Raw genomic sequence first — 18691 nt, 5'->3', positions numbered from 1 at the left:
AGAACCATAAAATAATGGTATTTCTTACAGTTAGTCCTGAATCCTGGGGAAAAAGACAAAGTCCGTGGCCCGGCCTCTTCTGGCCCCTGACGGCCACAGACGGCCCCGCCCTTGTCCCGGGCTTCTCCCGGGCGCGTCCGCGCGCGTCCCGTGGGACGAGGAGGCGTGGGGTTCTTTATGCGCCTCCAGGCGTTTCCTGATTGCAAGTGCGGCGTCCTTGCCGCAATGAGGCTGCTGGGAGTTGTAGTCTTCCACGGCCCCCGGCGGAGCCAAGCCCGGCCAGGAGCACCACAGCGAAGAGCAGGGGTCGGCAGAGCCAAGCCCGGCCAGGAACACCACAGCGAAGAACAGGGGTCGGCGGAGCCAAGCCCAGCCAGGAACACCACAGCGGAGCCGAGCCCGGCCGTGTGCAGCAACCAATTAGTAAGAAACGCCTCCCCCTGGACTCAGTGGCGAGGGGTCCTTTATGCGCCTCCAGGCGCTTCCTGATTGCAAGTGCGGCGTCCTTGCCGCAATGAAGCTGCTGGGAGTTGTAGTCTTCCACGGCCCCCGGCGGAGCCAAGCCCGGCCAGGAGCACCACAGCGAAGAGCAGGGGTCGGCGGAGCCAAGCCCGGCCAGGAACACCACAGCGAAGAACAGGGGTCGGCGGAGCCAAGCCCGGCCAGGAACACCACAGCGGAGCCGAGCCCGGCCGTGTGCAGCAACCAATTAGTAAGAAACGCCTCCCCCTGGACTCAGTGGCGAGGGGTCCTTTATGCGCCTCCAGGCGTTCCTGATTGCAAGTGCGGCGTCCTTGCCGCAATGAGGCTGCTGGGAGTTGTAGTCTTCCACGGCCCCCGGCGGAGCCAAGCCCGGCCAGGAGCACCACAGCGAAGAGCAGGGGTCGGCGAAGCCAAGCCCGGCCAGGAACACCACAGCGAAGAACAGGGGTCGGCGGAGCCAAGCCCGGACAGGAACACCACAGCGGAGCCAAGCCCGGCCGTGTGCAGCAACCAATTAGTAAGAAACGCCTCCCCCTGGACTCAGTGGCGAGGGGTCCTTTATGCGCCTCCAGGCGCTTCCTGATTGCAAGTGCGGCGTCCTTGCCGCAATGAGGCTGCTGGGAGTTGTAGTCTTCCACGGCCTCCGGCGGAGCCAAGCCCAGCAAGGAGCACCACAGCGAAGAGCAGGGGTCGGCGGAGCCAAGCCCGGCCAGGAACACCACAGTGAAAAACAGGGGTCGGCGGAGCCAAGCCCGGCCAGGAACACCACAGCGGAGCCGAGCCCGGCCGTGTGCAGCAACCAATTAGTAAGAAACGCCTCCCCCTGGACTCAGTGGCGAGGGGTCCTTTATGCGCCTCCAGGCGCTTCCTGATTGCAAGTGCGGCGTCCTTGCCGCAATGAGGCTGCTGGGAGTTGTAGTCTTCCACGGCCCCCAGCGGAGCCAAGCCCGGTCAGGACCACCACAGCGAAGAGCAGGGGTCGGCGGAGCCAAGCCCGGCCAGGAACACCACAGCGGAGCCGTAAATATGCTTTTGTGCTTGTCAGTTATGATCTCAGCTCGTCATGAGCCACGGTTCTCGTGTGCTCATGACGAGCTGAGCTCGTCACGACCACGCCCGTGTAATGGAACGCTCAGCACAGCAGGGGAATTAGCCCCGCGTGTGAGCGTTCCACGGCTCATGACGAGCTCAGCTCGTCATGAGCACGGGAAGGGTTAAGAGCCTATATTATTGATTGTGGCCTGAAATGTCAAAGACCTTTACTCCTGTCGTACTCCTCGCAATACACATTGAAACACACAGATAATATGCCAAACCAGGAACTCTTCATGAATATTTTTGAATGGATTCTAGACTAGTGCCGGTGGTACCTCTCAAACCAGTGTGAAACTTCTTGATTATGCTTATGTCGTTCTTAATTAGGACTGCATGCTCGCTTATGAAGTAGTTCCTTAACCGCATACGCGCTAGCAGTTTTCCCGCTGCGCGCTGCGTTTTTTAATTTACCGCGTTACGTGACGATCTCAGCTCGTCATCCGCGTAGGGCACGTTACGCTCATGACGAGCTGAGCTCGTCATTCGCCCCAAAGGGGTTAAATCATGCAGGCACCTGCTCAGTGAAGCTGCTGGTGCTTCTCAGTTATGGAGTGAGCTTTCTCAGTTGTGCCTCTGTTACTTCTACTCAATTTGTTCTGTGCTATTGTTGTTTAAGCACACACATGTGTCACTTTATCATATTTCGAATGCTGTTTTTATGTCTTTATGAATACTATTAAATTAGGGTTGCGGTGCAGTTCAATTATGCATGAAGTAGTGTTAAATTATTTCCATGGTTGTAGTTCAGTTATTCACTTAGCCTGGTAACCTTATGTCCATACTGCTACCGACTCTTGGTGCTGGTGCTGCTCAATTTTTCCAATGACACTTATTATTTTTTTATTACTGTATTGCTCATATCCGCAACTGTACAAATGCATAATGAACGTGTGGCCGCACAGCACTGTAAGCTTTCTATGGGTGCCTCCACATGTGATTCACAGATGTTCATCCCACATTGGAGACGGAGTAGTGCTGTGACAAAGTGTTCCCAGCGTTGTGCTCTTGTCGATCTTTGGGTGGGTGGCCGCTTTCTATTCAAATAAGCTATGTGTGTACATTTTGGCATATGAGGGGACTGTTGGTGTACCTTTCTCAGTCTTTTTGCATATCTTTACGATGATCGTAGTATATTATTTGTACAGTCCAATCTGATAGGTGTGGAGCAAATTTGAGCTCTGTTGATGTATGTGAGATCTAATGTCTGATGTGCATGGTTGAATATTTGGTGTATTTAGGTTATAGCTTTGAATATATGGGATATGTGGGATGTTACTGATGTGTGCATGTATGTGTGATATGATGGTTACTGTTTTTAATGTAACCTATTGGATTTATTTACATAAAAGAAACCTGGCCAGAATCGTAAAGGAACACAGTACTTGTTAATATTAAATTAGCTTAACCACAGTAGTTTAAGCCCAAATATTTAGAATGTGACATGACTAGAATCTATGCAACCTCTTAAAGCCAGGATATTGCCTCCAGCTGTATATTTCTGCCACGTCACCTAGATATTAAAAACAACGAAAGAGTGAGGCCAATCAATGGGAAAAGGAAAGAGCATGAGGAGTCACTCTTGTTTAAAAGAACCCTCACTCGCCAAAATAGTTGGTGACATGCTTTATCATTGGGTCCCCACCAGAGAGGCACTCGGCCTCTCTGGTGGTACTACATCGACTGGTTACAGAGGAGCAGGTTTTTCTGTGTGGTGTGAGTGCAATTGTGAAAAAGTGTGATTTAAATGATACCTTGATTTATTCCCCAAAAACGTTAATGGTGGAAAACCAAGCACCAGTAAAGCCAAGTCTGTTGGATGTTTTCTATCTGGCTAAATTGACCAGACACATCCTATTTATCTAAGAGTGCAAAAATTGGTCGACATGTTACTTCTTCAAAATGCTATTGGCGAAGCATTCATCAGGACCAAACCTACACTGCAGTATGCGCACGCTAAAGCGCACCCTAACCTGTGGGGGATGTATTGAACAAACTCACAGTTTAGCCGATCAAGCCTTCAGGATTTCCAAAAGCCGATAAAATCTGTAAGAATAAACAGACATGAAAACAAATCACAGAGCATAAAGTATATCATCGCTCGGGTGTTTAAACATAATCCAGAGTGTTTTACCTTGTGCTGCTGTTTAGTGCTCTCCGCAGTGTAGTGTATTCCGCTACCAGCCTGTTCTGAGGTATCCGTGTCAGTGACAAGTGAGTTTAACACGAACACATGGTGCTACACAGGTACATGCGGAAGGTGCTCATTATCCGTATAGCAAAGAGTTATCAGTGGCGCGCTTTTAGCCGTGCACGCTTTTTGCAGGCATTGCCGGTAATGAAATCCAATTTAGAGAAGAACATGACTATGCTGCTAAATCAAGAGAATAAGTGAAACTCAGGCAATGATGGTGGAAATCCAGCTCACCGAGAATCCCTTAGATAAATAGGATGTGTCTGGTCAATTTAGCCAGATAGGAAACATCCAACACACTTGGTTTTACTGGTGCCTTGTTTCTCACCATTAAAATGTTTGGGGAATAAACTAAGGTATCTTTTATATCACACTTTTTCACAATTGCACTCACACCCCACAGAAAAACCTGCTCCGATGTAACCAGGCCTTGTAGCACAACAGAGAGGCACTCGGCCTCTTTGGTGGGGACCCAATGATGAAGCATGTCACCAACTATTTTGGTGAGTGAGGGTTATTTTAAACAAGAGTGACTCCTCGTGCTGGCTCTCTCTCCTTTTCCCATTGATTGGCCTCATTCTTTCCTTGTTTTTGATATTGTGTAGGGGGACCAAGAGTGACTCCTTTATCTCCCTCTCTCTCTTTGTTATTAAACATCACCTAGATAGCCATAGGAACAGCATCCTAATGGTGGTATACAACCTTTACCACGCATTTTTTACCACGCACTACCATTACAATGCGGTTTTTACCACGCATACCATTACAACGCATTGCGCTGGGGGGTGCTCTAGGATAGGGAATAGGTTAATTTACTATCCAATAACCTTCCCTAGTGTCCACGGGGACTGGAGTTGGAATAGTAAATTAAACTATTCACTATCCAGCACCCCAAAGCGCTATGCGTTGTAATGGTATGCGTGGTAAAAACCGCGTTGTAATGGTATGCGTGGTAAAAGTATGCGTTGTAACGTCATACATCCCCTAATGGTACTACTTTTGGTGTCAAACTGTGTGATGTTTCAGAATTCCGAGTTTTTGACTACTAAATAGAATAGTAAATAATGTCCTTAGTTCTAAATGACTTAATTATTTTGTGAAAGTGTTAATTTTTCCATCTGATGTGGAAGTGTTCAGGTTGAGCAAACTTTTTGGGTAGGAAAAGTAGTGAACAGAACTGACCCTCCCTTGTCATACAGTACATCTGGCATAACTACATAAATTGTCCAAACTATGGGTGACCTATGGTTCTTTTTATTCATTTGTCCCTTATCCTCACAAAGAGATGGACATCATTTTGATTGAAAAGGTTTGGGTCACCCTGTAATTAAGCATCCCTGTTAGACTAAGCTACGTAGATTGTACGGGGTGAATCTAATAGAAGATTGCCGCAATTTGAGAAATGACTGAAAGGCTTCTGGAATGACTACCGGTGGTACTTGCTCAGCAATGATGGTAACAGCAGTATCATCTCTGCTGGGAAAGAATAGACATGTGCCTATGGAGGTAGTGAGTTCCTCCTGCACTGCATCGCAATTGGAGTATTAGCAAGATGGATGGGATAACCTAAAGCAGCGTAAACCTGTCCCTGTGTAGGATGCTGAAGAAGAGCGCTATAAACCCTATTCACAAATAGAGTCACACAAGTACAGGCAGAGATCTCCACTTCTGCCTGCCCAAAACTTTTACCACTTTATTCTGTTCATAAACAGCCCCAAGAGTACACCTGGAAATCTGTGGCAGGAGCAGGACACTTGACAATTAAATCAGAGTCCCTTTCTCCCTATGCGGAGTTCTCCATAGCTGGGATCTCTTCACGGTGGAATGACATCTCCTGTGAAAAGGCACTTTTTTCTCCATATGACAATATTTTTCCCCATGAAGAAAGCCCTTCCCATAGATCCCCAGCATGTTTGGCAGTGATCAATTCCTTTTCACTCAATTGATAGGGAATTATACCAGCACGGTGCTGGAGTAAAAATCCTACCATTTCCAGGATGGAAAGAAGAATCTGAGGAGTTGGTGCATGCACATAAAAGTACTTGGTTGTGGCTGTTAACATACTTCCAGGATTAACTACTCTGTGAAACGCCATTGAACAAAAATGTTTCCACCCCATGAGTGAAGTTTATCGACGTGAAGGACTCCATACTCGGGATCATATTGTAAAGCGCTCTGATATCCTTCGGGACCTTGTTCGCGCTATATAAAACTTTATAAATAAATAAAATAAATAAATAGAGATCTGTGTACATGTCAAAGGGCTGATGACTTCTAGGAATCCCTTTGTGAATATCTAGCAGGTGTAAAAGGGATGCATTTGATTGTAAACTTCATTTATTACCGAATTTACCTTTGTGAACAGGGCTCATTATCTCCACTTTAGATTGCTTATTTACCATGATTGCCTGAACTTAAATAAAAAGTTAAAAAAGAAGTGTAGTAAAATAAAGGAATGTAAAGATCCTACTTGAGTATTTCTGGAAATCTAAATAAACAAAGAAGTGTCATACACACTGTTTTCTAGGCACGTGTTAATAGGTAAACACATATTGATGTACATAAACACATACACCCACTCACTGACACGAAAGAAATGTACACATACATATGCACAGATGTGAAACAAACACACACAGACTTACGTTACACACGCATGGTTTCAATTGCCTTAAAGACGCAAAACGTATTTTTTTTTGCTGCTTTTAAGCTAAGCACATGCTTTAAACTATGAGAAAATATATACAGAATTCAGTATGTGACATTTTTGACTTTTAAAATTCTGCTTGCTTATGCTGCATTTTGAGCCCACATAAGCCACATATATATTCCTTCATAAACGTGTCTTTCATTAAAAAAAAAGAGATGGTTGTTTAATTTAAATGTCTGTATTTAAAACAGAGCAAACCCCGAAAAGTAAAATGACGGGCTTCTGAAAAAACGCTGTTCCTGTTCTTTCTTTGTTATGAGTATAAAACCAGCGCTTTGGACTTTTGTGACCCCTCGATGCACAGTAAGGCCAGACTTTTCTGACATCATGCACTTTACAATAAAAGAAAACAGGCTTCCTATTCTCTGAAACAGCATAATATTGGAGACATACGCTGAAGAGAAGTCAGCTGGTGGTGACATAAAACAGACCAGAAGGCCAACCCTAAAACGCTTTTTTTAAATCTGTTTTATAGGTTTTAATGTATCTAAGTAAGGAGAGGAAATCTAGTCATGTCGCTTTGGGGCGTCTTATGACGTTTTTGAGCCAAAATGTACTTAGAATTTCAGTTAAATGAGCAACTTTAGGCACTGGTTGTGCTCATCTGTATTTAGCTTAGTGGTTGAGTTTTCCAAATCTTCAGTTTTTATAGCTACATTTGTAACGCTTCAAATGATGACACCACCTGGCACACAAAATTCACAGAGTTTACTGCGGAAGTAAAATGCAGGTGCCCGAAGAGCTTGGCACATTGACAAAGTAAGTGGCGTATTGATTTGGAGCATCTATTTAGTCTTAACCATAGTTTAACTGTATTCCCTTTTCTGTTACAGTTGCTCTGCCGTATTTCCTGACAAGCTGATGCTGCCTAACAACTGCAGCGACTTGTTTCATTCAAAGGGCAGTTTTATTTCTTCAAGCACCCAGTAATGAACATTGATCCAACATTTTTCTGCTGAAAGCTATGACAATGTATCTGTGGGTGGATATTGCTAATGCTCTGTCTCCCTTCATGCCTCTCTTTCCAACCCCTCTGCTACTACCCACCCTGCCTTGGCCTGGTTCCCACCCCCAACCTGGACTCTGCTTACCATCCCACTGCCCCTGCCCCATATCGGGTGACTCTGAGCCCCCCTTCCTATCGCTGGGTGATATCAGTGACACCTGTGGCCTTGAACCCCTCATGGCGGCACTCTTGAAAGCAGCAGCAGCGGCCTGGGGCAACCGAGTTAAAGCTGACCAGAGCACGTGGCTCCCGGAAGTGCAGGAGGCCCTGACTGGCTCCAGGGCTGGATTGGACCACTTATGACACGCCCTCATGTGATGCTTGTGTCAGACGTCCCTCTGTGGGACATTTGCCCCCTCCGTGCTTGTACAGTAATATGGAGGATTTCAGTAAGCACAATTTTTGTGACGTACTATGCACGTGCTGTAGTCCTTTTGTTCATTAAGAACTCACCGTAATAAATGCAGCCTGCAGACTTAATTGTGCAGAAATAAACGTTTTCATGAACCAGTCCAGACCCTAATCCCCGCGTTCTAATGAAAAGCTAGACAGTGGAATGAGCTCAGCCTGTACCAGGAGGTAGCTTCAGGCTGCTTTAAACACTGCAATAAATGAAAGCATTGTGACCGCAGATAGCTTCAGGGTGCAGTGACAAAGAAGCTCTTAATGTGAGTGCCAGGCTGTAGTACTAAACTTAGAAAATATGTAAGAATAGGACATCAAAAGCAATGTAAAATCAGCTTCGAGAGGGGAAGGCACCAGTCTGCAGACTGCACCAGTCTTGTCACGTTGTGCCAACAGGGGCTTGAGTGCTGCCATTCCAACTCATCTTACGGGATGTGCCACTTGGCGAGACCAGTTTACAGAAATATTTAGGCTCACTGGGGGATGTTGGACTGGTTGCTATGTGAGCTTAATGTTTGAGTCAGGAGGGGGGTGGCTTGGTACAGTGCTGAGCTCATACAGTGTCCCAGAAGGGTGTGAAGGGCTAGAGTGTGCTGTAATGTGACATCTTCACTTTGAGGCCATGTTGCATTCATGTCTGTGTGTTTAGCAGGTACTCAGAACAGTGGCGGCCGATATCATTTAAAAGTGGGGGGCTGTTTGGAGGGCCAGCGAGAGGACACAGGGGAGCGTGGGGAGGGGGTAGCATGCAGAGAATTAATAGATAAAATCTCAAAACGTTCCTCATGATGACGTCCGGCTTGCCTTTAATTGTTTCGCTGCTCTGCAGTTCCCAGGAGTCCCAGGGGCAGCATTCCAGACTACTCTTCCAATCGTTGCGCTGCTCTCCAGCATGAGCTCAGTGTGGGGATTGGCCAATGCAGCCTAAAGAGACACTCGCTAAGGTACAGAGAGTCTGTGCTATTTCTCCAACCCAGTTGTACAGTACAGCCAGGTTGGAGAAAGCAAAGTGCGCATGTCAGTTTGGCCGGCCTAAGACTTACAAGTGCACATACCAGTCCTTCTCTTCCCCCCTCCCATGGCCTGGTCCACCTCTCCCTGCACAAGCAGGCTCAGAGCCAGCAGCTAAAAAATAAAACAATAGTAAGATACAGTTTTATTTTTCAGCTGCTGGTTCTGAGCCAGTGGGGCAACGCTCCTCCACCATTGTAGGGGAACCGCCGCTGGCTCAGAACTTAGAATGTATGTTTTTGTAGACACTTTGGACTTCATGGCATCATAGGTTGCAGTCAGACGGTGGTACAGCTAGGTGATGAGTTGTTTTGATGGTATGGCTTTCTTGTTGGCATTTCTTTTGGTGGAAGTCATGCTGCGGGCACTGTCAGCATCACACAAAACACTGGAAGATAAGTTATTTTGATTAATGTGAGGCTTTCATCTCGTGTAAGATGTGGCCTCTCTAACAGCTTGTGTGCCTAACGGTGTATGACAATATTATTTAAGCCCCGTCCAGTCATCTCTGTTGGAGTCCTAATAATGCAATCCGGTATTCAGCAACATCTCCCGGTGTATCCCAGGTATGTAATACCTTGGTGTCACAACCTTTATCCTATTACAACTTTATTGGTCACCTAAGTTGTAAACTCGTATTTACATGTGCATTATTCTTTGTTCCTCTTCTTTGTCTCTATAGTTTCATCTCCTTAGTTTGTCACCCTATGCTGAATGCTCTTACCCAATGGGCCCTGATCAGTGTGCACCCTCCTACCTTCTGCCATCGTGACCAAACATCTTTACATGCTCACCTTACACCTCCACCTCCTTATAGAGATCATGTGATGCCCCTTACTACCTTGCAGTGTAATATTCTATTTAACCATATAGGACAGCATTCTGAGGCTTGTGCATTATTTTTATTGTGCTGACACAATTATAGGATTAATGATAGCCCACATAATTTCCTGTTCCTGACGCTTATGCTGATCGCTTGGTTTTTCCACATGTCAGACTTGCTTGAGCCAGAGAGGATCTTGTGAGAAATGTGAAACTGGATGTGTGCAGAATGCACTGCGCAATGTTCACCACATCACTTTAGACGTCAATTGTACATACCATACAGCTAATATCACTAGAGCCGTTTGTTCATGAGAGTACATTTGACAACGGTCCAAGCAAAAATCATAAAATTCATACAATTCCTGGTTTTGTGAGATGTACATATGATGCACAAGGAAAATCTATAAATCTCTTGATCTGTTGATTAGGCCTATGAGTTGGGCAGTACTTAAATAGTAAAAAAATTAATGCCAGTGCCAAAGACTCTGCTCAGAAGGCTGTGGGCACTGCAATTATATCAGTGAGCCCGAATACCAAAGTTCTGTAGTCTTAAATACACCTCATGTCTCTATAATCCACTACCAGACACCCCCTGCCCTTAATCTCACTCTTGCAGGTTCCTGCTTTCTCCCTTTGTGATGTTTTTTATGTCTTTCTTTTCCTCAGTCTTTCTACTTTGTGTGTGTTTCCCTCTCTTGCTCTGGGGAAATGTCTGATGTTGGTCCACAAAAATAATGCTGGTACCCCCCATTAGCAACCACTTGTTCAAATTAAGCACTGTTGGAATTCCAGAATGTAAGACCCCTGCTACACTGAAATATCTACTACAGAGATAATTTTTTCATATGGTTTAGTAATCTCTCAGCAAGTAGGATGCACTTAGGAATCAAACTCTCTGCATTAGGCTGTACTGACAAATCTGCATTTTCTCATATTTGTGGTTTCCTTTGCAACCACGGAATATAGGGCCAGATGTACGACCCTACCACTTTGCAAATCGCAAATTGCGTTGTTTTGCGACACACAATTTGCGACTCGCTAATAGGAATGTACAACAGTGTCACAGACACCGTTTGTGATTCCTAATGGGGTCGCAAATTGTCTGCCTCATTAATATTCATGAAGCAGGTGCAATTTGAGACCCCATTAGAAATGGCTAGCACTCCCAGGGATAGTGGCCTGCTCGGTTCAGCAGACCACCATGTCTGTGACTGCTTTTTAAATAAAGCAGTTAAATAAAAAATGCAGTCCCTTTCCCTTACAGGAAAACGGAATGCATTTCAAAAAAGAAAAATGAAACATTACTGTCTCATTTTTTGAGTAGGCCATGGTCCGTGGATCACTGCCTTCTCTTAAATAATATTTTGAATGCCAGTCTCCTTATTTACGAGTGGCTTAGCACCTACTTGAAATAGGTGGTAAACGGCAAGTGTCTTGTGACCGCAATTGCGGTTGCAAAAGAATGGTACATACCATTGGGACTTGCTATTAGAAATGGTCGCGCTTGGCACGCCCCTTCCTAATAGCAAGTCGCAATGCCTATTTTGCGAGTCGGCAATAGGTTACCAACTCGCAAAATAGGGTTTGTACATGACCTAGACCTATATTGTAGGCACAAACAGGCCGATTTCCCATTTGTGACTGCAAAAAACAGTCATACATCTTGCCCATAATGCGCAATATAAATTAAGTGCCCCTTTAATGCTACCCTTTCATTAGTAAACAAGTTCGGAATTCTAACGTAACATTGATTTTTTTATGCTGGTGTGTGTACATTTGTAGAAATTGGGGTGTTTGATTGAAGCACATAACCAGTTTAATATTGTAGTCTTTATCTCATCTGGGATCCAGTAAGTACAATCTCAAACAGCAGGTTATGAGGGAAAAACATGTGATTGACTTGCAGTTCCAACACATTTTATTTGCATAACCTTTTTGAATGTAATACCGACTTCAAATATTATTGAAACGAAACAAAATATTTCTGACTGAATTATGGTTTAGTATGCAAAATATATGATAATCAGAATCTGCATATCTCTTAACATGACTAAAAAAATGTGCTTTCGATCTTTTCTGGTTCAGTCCTTGAATTCTCTTTGTGACACCGTCGTTGTTTTCTAAGGAGATATTCTTTAAGTGTATAAACACTGATTAAACATACTAGTGACCAAATTACATGGACTTGCAGTAATTACTTGTCTTTCCCTTTTCACGTCATAGGGTTTCTCACCCTCCGCAGATTATCTTGCCCTTTACTAAATGGGAACCAAAAGAGAAGCCGACAGAAGAAGGAGACCTGGGACCTCTAGTTCAACATATATATGAGGTAGGCAGAGAAGATATGTCTCTGTAGCTCTGTGTCTGTAAATACACTTCTTTTGACTTTAACTGCATCTTCTACTCTGCTTTATGAAGGGACGCACTACTACAATATGCTCATTATATAAATGACCATTATCTATCATAGATTCTATACTCTATCGAGTATATGATTATAACAAAGATAGAGTCCTGAAAAAATATTTAGTTAGTTTTAACCCAAAAATCGTTTTTTTCTGAATGGCACCACGAGGTAGTGAAACTTCTGTGCGAGACGGCCATATCCACTCCGTACCTCCATCCCCATCAGCTTTGACACTGCAATCCAACCTATATCCAAACTATAATATAGTGGTGAGGAAAAAAACTACATTTTTCAAGTTGCTCAGTCGACAAAAATAATTGTTGGTGATCCCTACTATTTTGTATCTGGACAGTTCCTTGTGCCAATATAGAATACAGAGGCACTGAAGAACTGCAGAGATCTTGTATGGACCGCTAAGCCTTCCGATTATACCAAGCAAAGAAATAGCAATAAACCAATCACATGCTTAAAACTGTCATTCAAAAGTGTGTCCTCCTGAAAATGTGATGTGTTATCACGGGTCTTCCAGAAATGTTTCGATTGGTAGGGATGAAAATCTCAGTTTACAATTAGGTGTTTTTAAGATGGAGTATTGCCGAGTGTCTTTTTGTGGAAGTGACTATGGGCAGAACAGATTTTGTATTTAGATAGAACATCAAAAAACCAAATATTGAGGGACAAAATATTGTGTAAAAAATATTGAGGACAAATGTATTGTGAAGGTAAGTTTCAGTAAGTTAGTAAAGTTTTGCTATATCAAACTCCACATACATGTAGCTTAACGATATATAGCTAAATATTTTCAAAGTATGTAGATGTGGAGTTAAGAATAGTAAATCTATACTTGCCTATTTGCACATAACTTCTTGATATTTTAGTCATCGATATTTTTGACACGATATTCTGTCCACACAATATTTGTGTTTTTGATATTCAGTGATCCCACACTTGTTCTTGTGAGACGGCAATCTCTATGGCTCACTCCGGACACTATTGTTACTTAGGAAAAGCATCAGTTCAAACCATTATCATGCAAAATGTTGTAACAGCTTTTCAATGCTACAATACAGCATATACATATGCCTCCTATCGTTCCTGCACTTTCTCTGCGGCACAAGGGGGTATTTTCAGTACTAAGATGATATATTTGGCTTTCTTACTCTGGTAATGTTTCTGTTTCATTTACTCCTTTCGGAAGTACTGCTACCAAATCTTTACATGACAGGTCTCATGTGGGATCCTGGCAGCTGCAGTGAGGGTGTTATGGTACTGCCAACTCAAAGGCAGTATCCCAATGACCAAGTCTTGTAATTGGTGGCTTGTAAGGAAGTCTACTAACCCTTATTATTGATGGAGTGAAACAATTGTTATATGTGATGTATTTTTGCAGAGGACACCATTCATACCACACAACGGTACTTATGAATATCTTACATATGAATAATGTCTACAGCCACACGCTACAACCGGGTCAGCAATGACCCATAATATTGGGAACTGAACAGATAGACTCCACCCCAAATGCTACAAACAAAATGGCATGCGACTCAACATTGCACATTAGCTGCCACCAATCACCATTCTCCCTATTACCAAGTAAGTGGCCAGTGGCCACCTTTCACTAAGGATGGGGCTCCTCTTTGGCTGCACCTCCAGTTGAGCAGTGATTTGTGCTCTAGTGATAATGTAGAAATGGGTTCGAAGATGCCTAGTCCATCCGGGAAAATATGGGGTCAAACAGAAAGTCAAAAAGCAACCAAGAAGGCATATCTGTTTATGAAGTGAGATGGCGTTTGCCAGTTCAAATAAACATACATTTTGCAGTATCACTTGAACTGAATTTCAGATTATGCCATTGGTTTATATTGTAGCCCTTAACATTAACCTGTTTTTCCACTTCATTGTACAGCTGCACAACATAGGACCAAGTGCGATCAGTGATACAGTTCTCAATGTTGGTTGGCCCTTAAAGAGTCGAGATGAGTTTCTGTTGTACGTTTTCAGTATTCACACTGAGGGGCCGTTAAAGTGCCAAACGAGTACAGCCATCAATGAACTGCAATTAAAGGTAATTTGTATCTTATTTCATCAGTTCTTCAGCAAGTGCATGGCAACTTATTCATTTAGTCATGACCTAATGTTAAAAATAAAATAACAATTTCTAATACAACGTGTAACAGGAAAATAACATGGTCTGATCTGGATAATACATTTGAAGTGGATTCTGAATGATGGTAATTGACAACCACATAAGAGAGATGAGTTATCTTTAATTCGTTAGCACATAGAAACTTCTCATGCCATTCTGAAATGTTTTCTTCCGAAAAAATGGAGATGCCTTTGAATTAAAAAGTTATTAGGGTGTATTCTATTCCTTACAAACCCTTTTAAAGGCACTAAAACAATTTAGGGCAATTTTTTAAAAAGTGGCAAACTTACATCCATAAAAGTACCCCTTCCCTACGTTTCTTAATAGTGTGGAGGGACCACTTCCCCTTCTCATCCTGGAAGCACAATTACTCCACTCCCTTTTCTCTGCAGCCATGAAGGAGAAATCCACAATAGTAAACCCCAATAGTCAGGATTCCCTTTGGGAATTCCCGGCGTTAAGTAAATGCAGACATTTTCAACTGTAACATACATTTATGCATGAAAATACTTTGTGAATGATTTCCACTATTGTTACCATACCATTGAAGCTGAATGTTTGGTTTGAAAATTGAGGTGAGCACCAAGGTACCTGGCAGAGAGTTGGGGGGTCAGCATATTGGAGTTAAGAGTAGGGAGTTTGGCAGTGGAAAAGATAGAGATGCAATGGGAAAGAAAAAAAAGATCTCAGTTCAGCATTTGGGAGTGAATGGTCACCAGTTGGTAAACAATAGTGCGTCAGTAAAATAAATAGGAGACAAAGCAATTTCGTGTAAGAGAAGGCCTGAAGAGAGTAAGAAGGAGTGAGAATGAGCAGTAATTGCTGGATTCAGGATGGCTTATGATGGTGGACTTTTAGGGATGAAATTTGGATTTCCTGATAGCTGAATTGAGCTTTTCCAAGACACTAAAATAAATAAATATTTTTATGGTTTACCGGCTAGAGTACATTATCACAGACCTTGTTGATTCCTACCCTTACCGGAAGTATTATGTCACACGTGAGTTACTTTGCACACATAGGGTGATATGGGCAGTGAGGTGTTTTTATGGACATTAATAACAGCACTTTTAGATGAAGGTTTGCATTGTAGTTTTGAGTGCATCAAGTCTCAGGTGATTAAAGGTTAAAGTAATGGAGTGGAGGGTGTGAATGTGAATCTGAATTCAGAGCAGAGGGTGGCAAGTACTGAGTGAAAGAGTGTTTAAAGCCAACTGAGTTTGGGAGATGAGACAGATGAGATACCAATGTAGATTTGTTGAATGTCTGGAGTGAGAATTCTTTCTCTTATTGTAATTGAGTTGGTCTAATTATCATGGGACAATGTTTGTGAAGAGACAAATTGCTAGGTTGATATTTGTTCTAAAATGAAGGCTTTTGTTTTGCCTTGTTATATGACTTTCATCAAATGCAAATGCAGTTCAGGGGAGGTGTGGCAAGGGGCAAGATTAGGTCATGGGTGGAGGAAGTACATTGGCTGAGGTCAATAATGGTCGGTAAATGTTTTTCTAAGAATGCTGTTGGCAACAGACGTTTTGGCTTTTCTCACAGATTGACAACTGAATATAATATTGTTACTCAGTCAAGAAGGATGTGGAGAATATACATATTCAGATTTTGTAGAGGTTAACATTGTGAGTTAAGCAATTCTGAATGTATGTGACTTTTGTTTATATATTAGTGTTAAAATTATTTTGACATGCGTGTAAAGAGCTTTAGAAACTGACATTGTTAGTTAAAAACATGTAACATTTTCTTTGTTCAAATATATATGAACAACATTTATTTAATTGGTTGACACTGTTGATTCAATAGTTTTAGGAAACTGCAAATGTTAGGTACTATTTTCTAAAATGTTCCTTTTTTTGTTTTAAGTCCTAATTTGTTAAACATGGGTATGCTATGATTTGTTAATGTGTAAGTGCTGGCTGAATAGTGGTATGTAATGTTTATTTGGCATGTTATTTTTAGTATTCGCAAACATTTAAAGATTTTAAGATGTTTTAATTGTCAGTCCATTACAGTTTAATATATTATCAGGTTCTGTTGGAATAGATAAAAATGTATAGGAGGAGTTAAACATAGAATTTCTAGTTAACATACCCTTCTCTCCCTTTACCAATAACAAAAGTAGAATAAACAATTATATCTAATTATTATTATTTTTTCAATACTATGTTGTACAAAACCATGAACTTAGAACTTGCCTAAAGTTCTAATACTTTTGTTGATTGACCTGGGTTACAACTATAATGTCAGTCTGCTAAATGAACAGGTTGTCCACATTAGACTGGCTAGTCAAAAGGATGAAATGTCTACCAACTCTGATTCTGTGAGTCTCGATTCTGGAATTTTTATCTACAGACAATACATTCTGTGCAAAGGTTCAGCTTGTGAATAGAGATTTTCCCACCTGTCGCACAGATAATCATGATCCTTTATAGATTCTGGTGCCAATTCACAAGAGTATTTATAAATATAGGAAGTAGTACTAAATAAGTACTCCTTTACATAGGCCTAAAATGCTTTTGTGAATTGGCCCTGAAATGCCCAACTCCCTATTAGTTAAAGTTCAAAGAGTCCATAGTCTGTCTATATGTACTAATAGTGAATAAATATTTCCAGGATACTCCCATTTTATTTCCATTCTCAAAGTTTTGTAAGAGCATGTAAAAAGGCGTACAGCAGTACTACCTTACATGCCCCAAAATAGCTTTGTGAATAGGTTACATCAGCCAGGATCATGGAATTTCCATCTGTTGATAAATTTATAGATTATTTACCTTTCACTTGTGTGAATCATGGTCCTTTCTTTGATTATACCTTGCCAGGGTTCTGTTATACATGAATCAATGAAAGGACTTTGCAGTCTTCAATAAAATACATACACATATACTTTATCATTCCTTTTTATCTATAAGGCATTGGTCTGTTAGATCCATCATTCTTAGCCTCTATAAACAGTAAGAAAGCAATCCTCTTTGGAGCACTCATATTTCCTGGCACTAAAAAAAATAATATTTTAATGGTTTACCGCCCAGAGCATATCATCACAGCACTTGTTGATTCATACCCGTCCCGGAAGTATTCTGTCACACGTGAGTTACTTTGCACCCACAGGGTGATATGGATACCTTAGAATACCACAGCAATGGAAAAAACACACTTCTGCAAAATTGATAGTTGACATGACAACAGTAACAGTAGTATAGGTTGGATGTCACATATGCATATGAAAATTTGCAATGTGTTATATTGAGATTGTTATATTAAGTACATACCTATAGATAATGTGTTTTTCTCTGGCCCCAATATGTCGAATAGGCATTGCAGGCTTATTTTTATTTGACAAAACAAAACTTTAAATTTCTGCATATGCAAATGATTTTCATGATTTGACCAAACTATATGATTAAAAACTAATTGTGCATATACCATTTGTTAGTAGATGTGATCTTTAGTAAAGTTTCTGACTTTAGAATTTGAAGACTTGATTTTGAATATCTTGTTTTTAAATTTACTAAACACCACATTGCTCTTGGCAAATCAGTGAAACTTGCTGTGACTCACATTGCAACTATGTGTACATCAAAAATAAAATATACAAGAAGTTGTCTAATCCACCCAGGGTCCCAATACAAGTTGGTTTCTGTTATTTGGTATCAAATGGACCACACACCAAAAACTGGAATTGGCACCATTTGGCATGTCAGAACTCCCAGCAGAGGAGTTCAGGTGTTGCAGATGAGATATTTGATGGCCTTGACACTTCTTAATAGTAGCCATGCACACACAAGCCCTTGGAGAATCTGTTGAAGCAAGATACCAAAGCAGGTCCAGTCCTTGTTCTCTTTAAGACAGACGCGATAAAAAACAATGGAGAGAGACTAGCAGCCAACTTCCAACTAGGTATGCTTGCCATCAGTAAATGGATGGCAGAAAACTGCCTTAAGCCTAACTCCGACAAAACGGAGGTTATGATTTTTAGCAAACTCCATCCGATCTGGTCCAGCTCCTGGAGGCCTGCTGATTTAGGTTCCCCTCCTAATCCAGTTGCTAAGGTGAAAAATCTTGGAGTTATTCTGGATGAAAAGCTTACGCTTGCTGCTCATGCAAATACCATCGCATCTGCTTCCTTTTATAAAATTAAAACCATCAAAAAGATCTTACCTTACTTACCTCCCTGTTCAGGCAGAACACTGATCACTGCCTTTCTAATGTCCTCACTGGACTATTGCAATGGGTTGTGTATGAACACCCAACAGAAAGTGATTCGTAAGTTGCAATCGGTGCAGAATGCAGCTGCCAGAATGCTCTCAGCTACACCCAAATTCATGCCTATCGCCCATGTAATAAAAAGTTACCATTGGCTTACTGTGAAGAACAGAATAAAGTTCAAGGTCTTGTGC

General features: G+C 42.1%; 1 protein-coding gene across 1 annotated transcript in view; it reads left to right on the top strand.

The window, feature by feature from the left end:
* ITGA8 (integrin subunit alpha 8) overlaps window positions 1-18691 on the top strand; it is a 713969-nt gene that overhangs the window by 567437 nt on the left and 127841 nt on the right. Inside the window, exons 24-25 of the mRNA XM_078663606.1 lie at window positions 11950-12055; window positions 14043-14201. Coding sequence (XP_078519732.1) covers window positions 11950-12055; window positions 14043-14201 — 265 coding nt within the window. The remainder of the gene's footprint in view (window positions 1-11949; window positions 12056-14042; window positions 14202-18691) is intronic.

Source organism: Lissotriton helveticus, chromosome 10 (genome assembly GCF_964261635.1).
Source record: "Lissotriton helveticus chromosome 10, aLisHel1.1, whole genome shotgun sequence".
Taxonomy (NCBI): Eukaryota; Metazoa; Chordata; class Amphibia; order Caudata; family Salamandridae; genus Lissotriton; species Lissotriton helveticus.
Note: the sequence above shows the minus strand (reverse complement) of the source record. Positions and strands in the feature narration are given on the sequence as shown.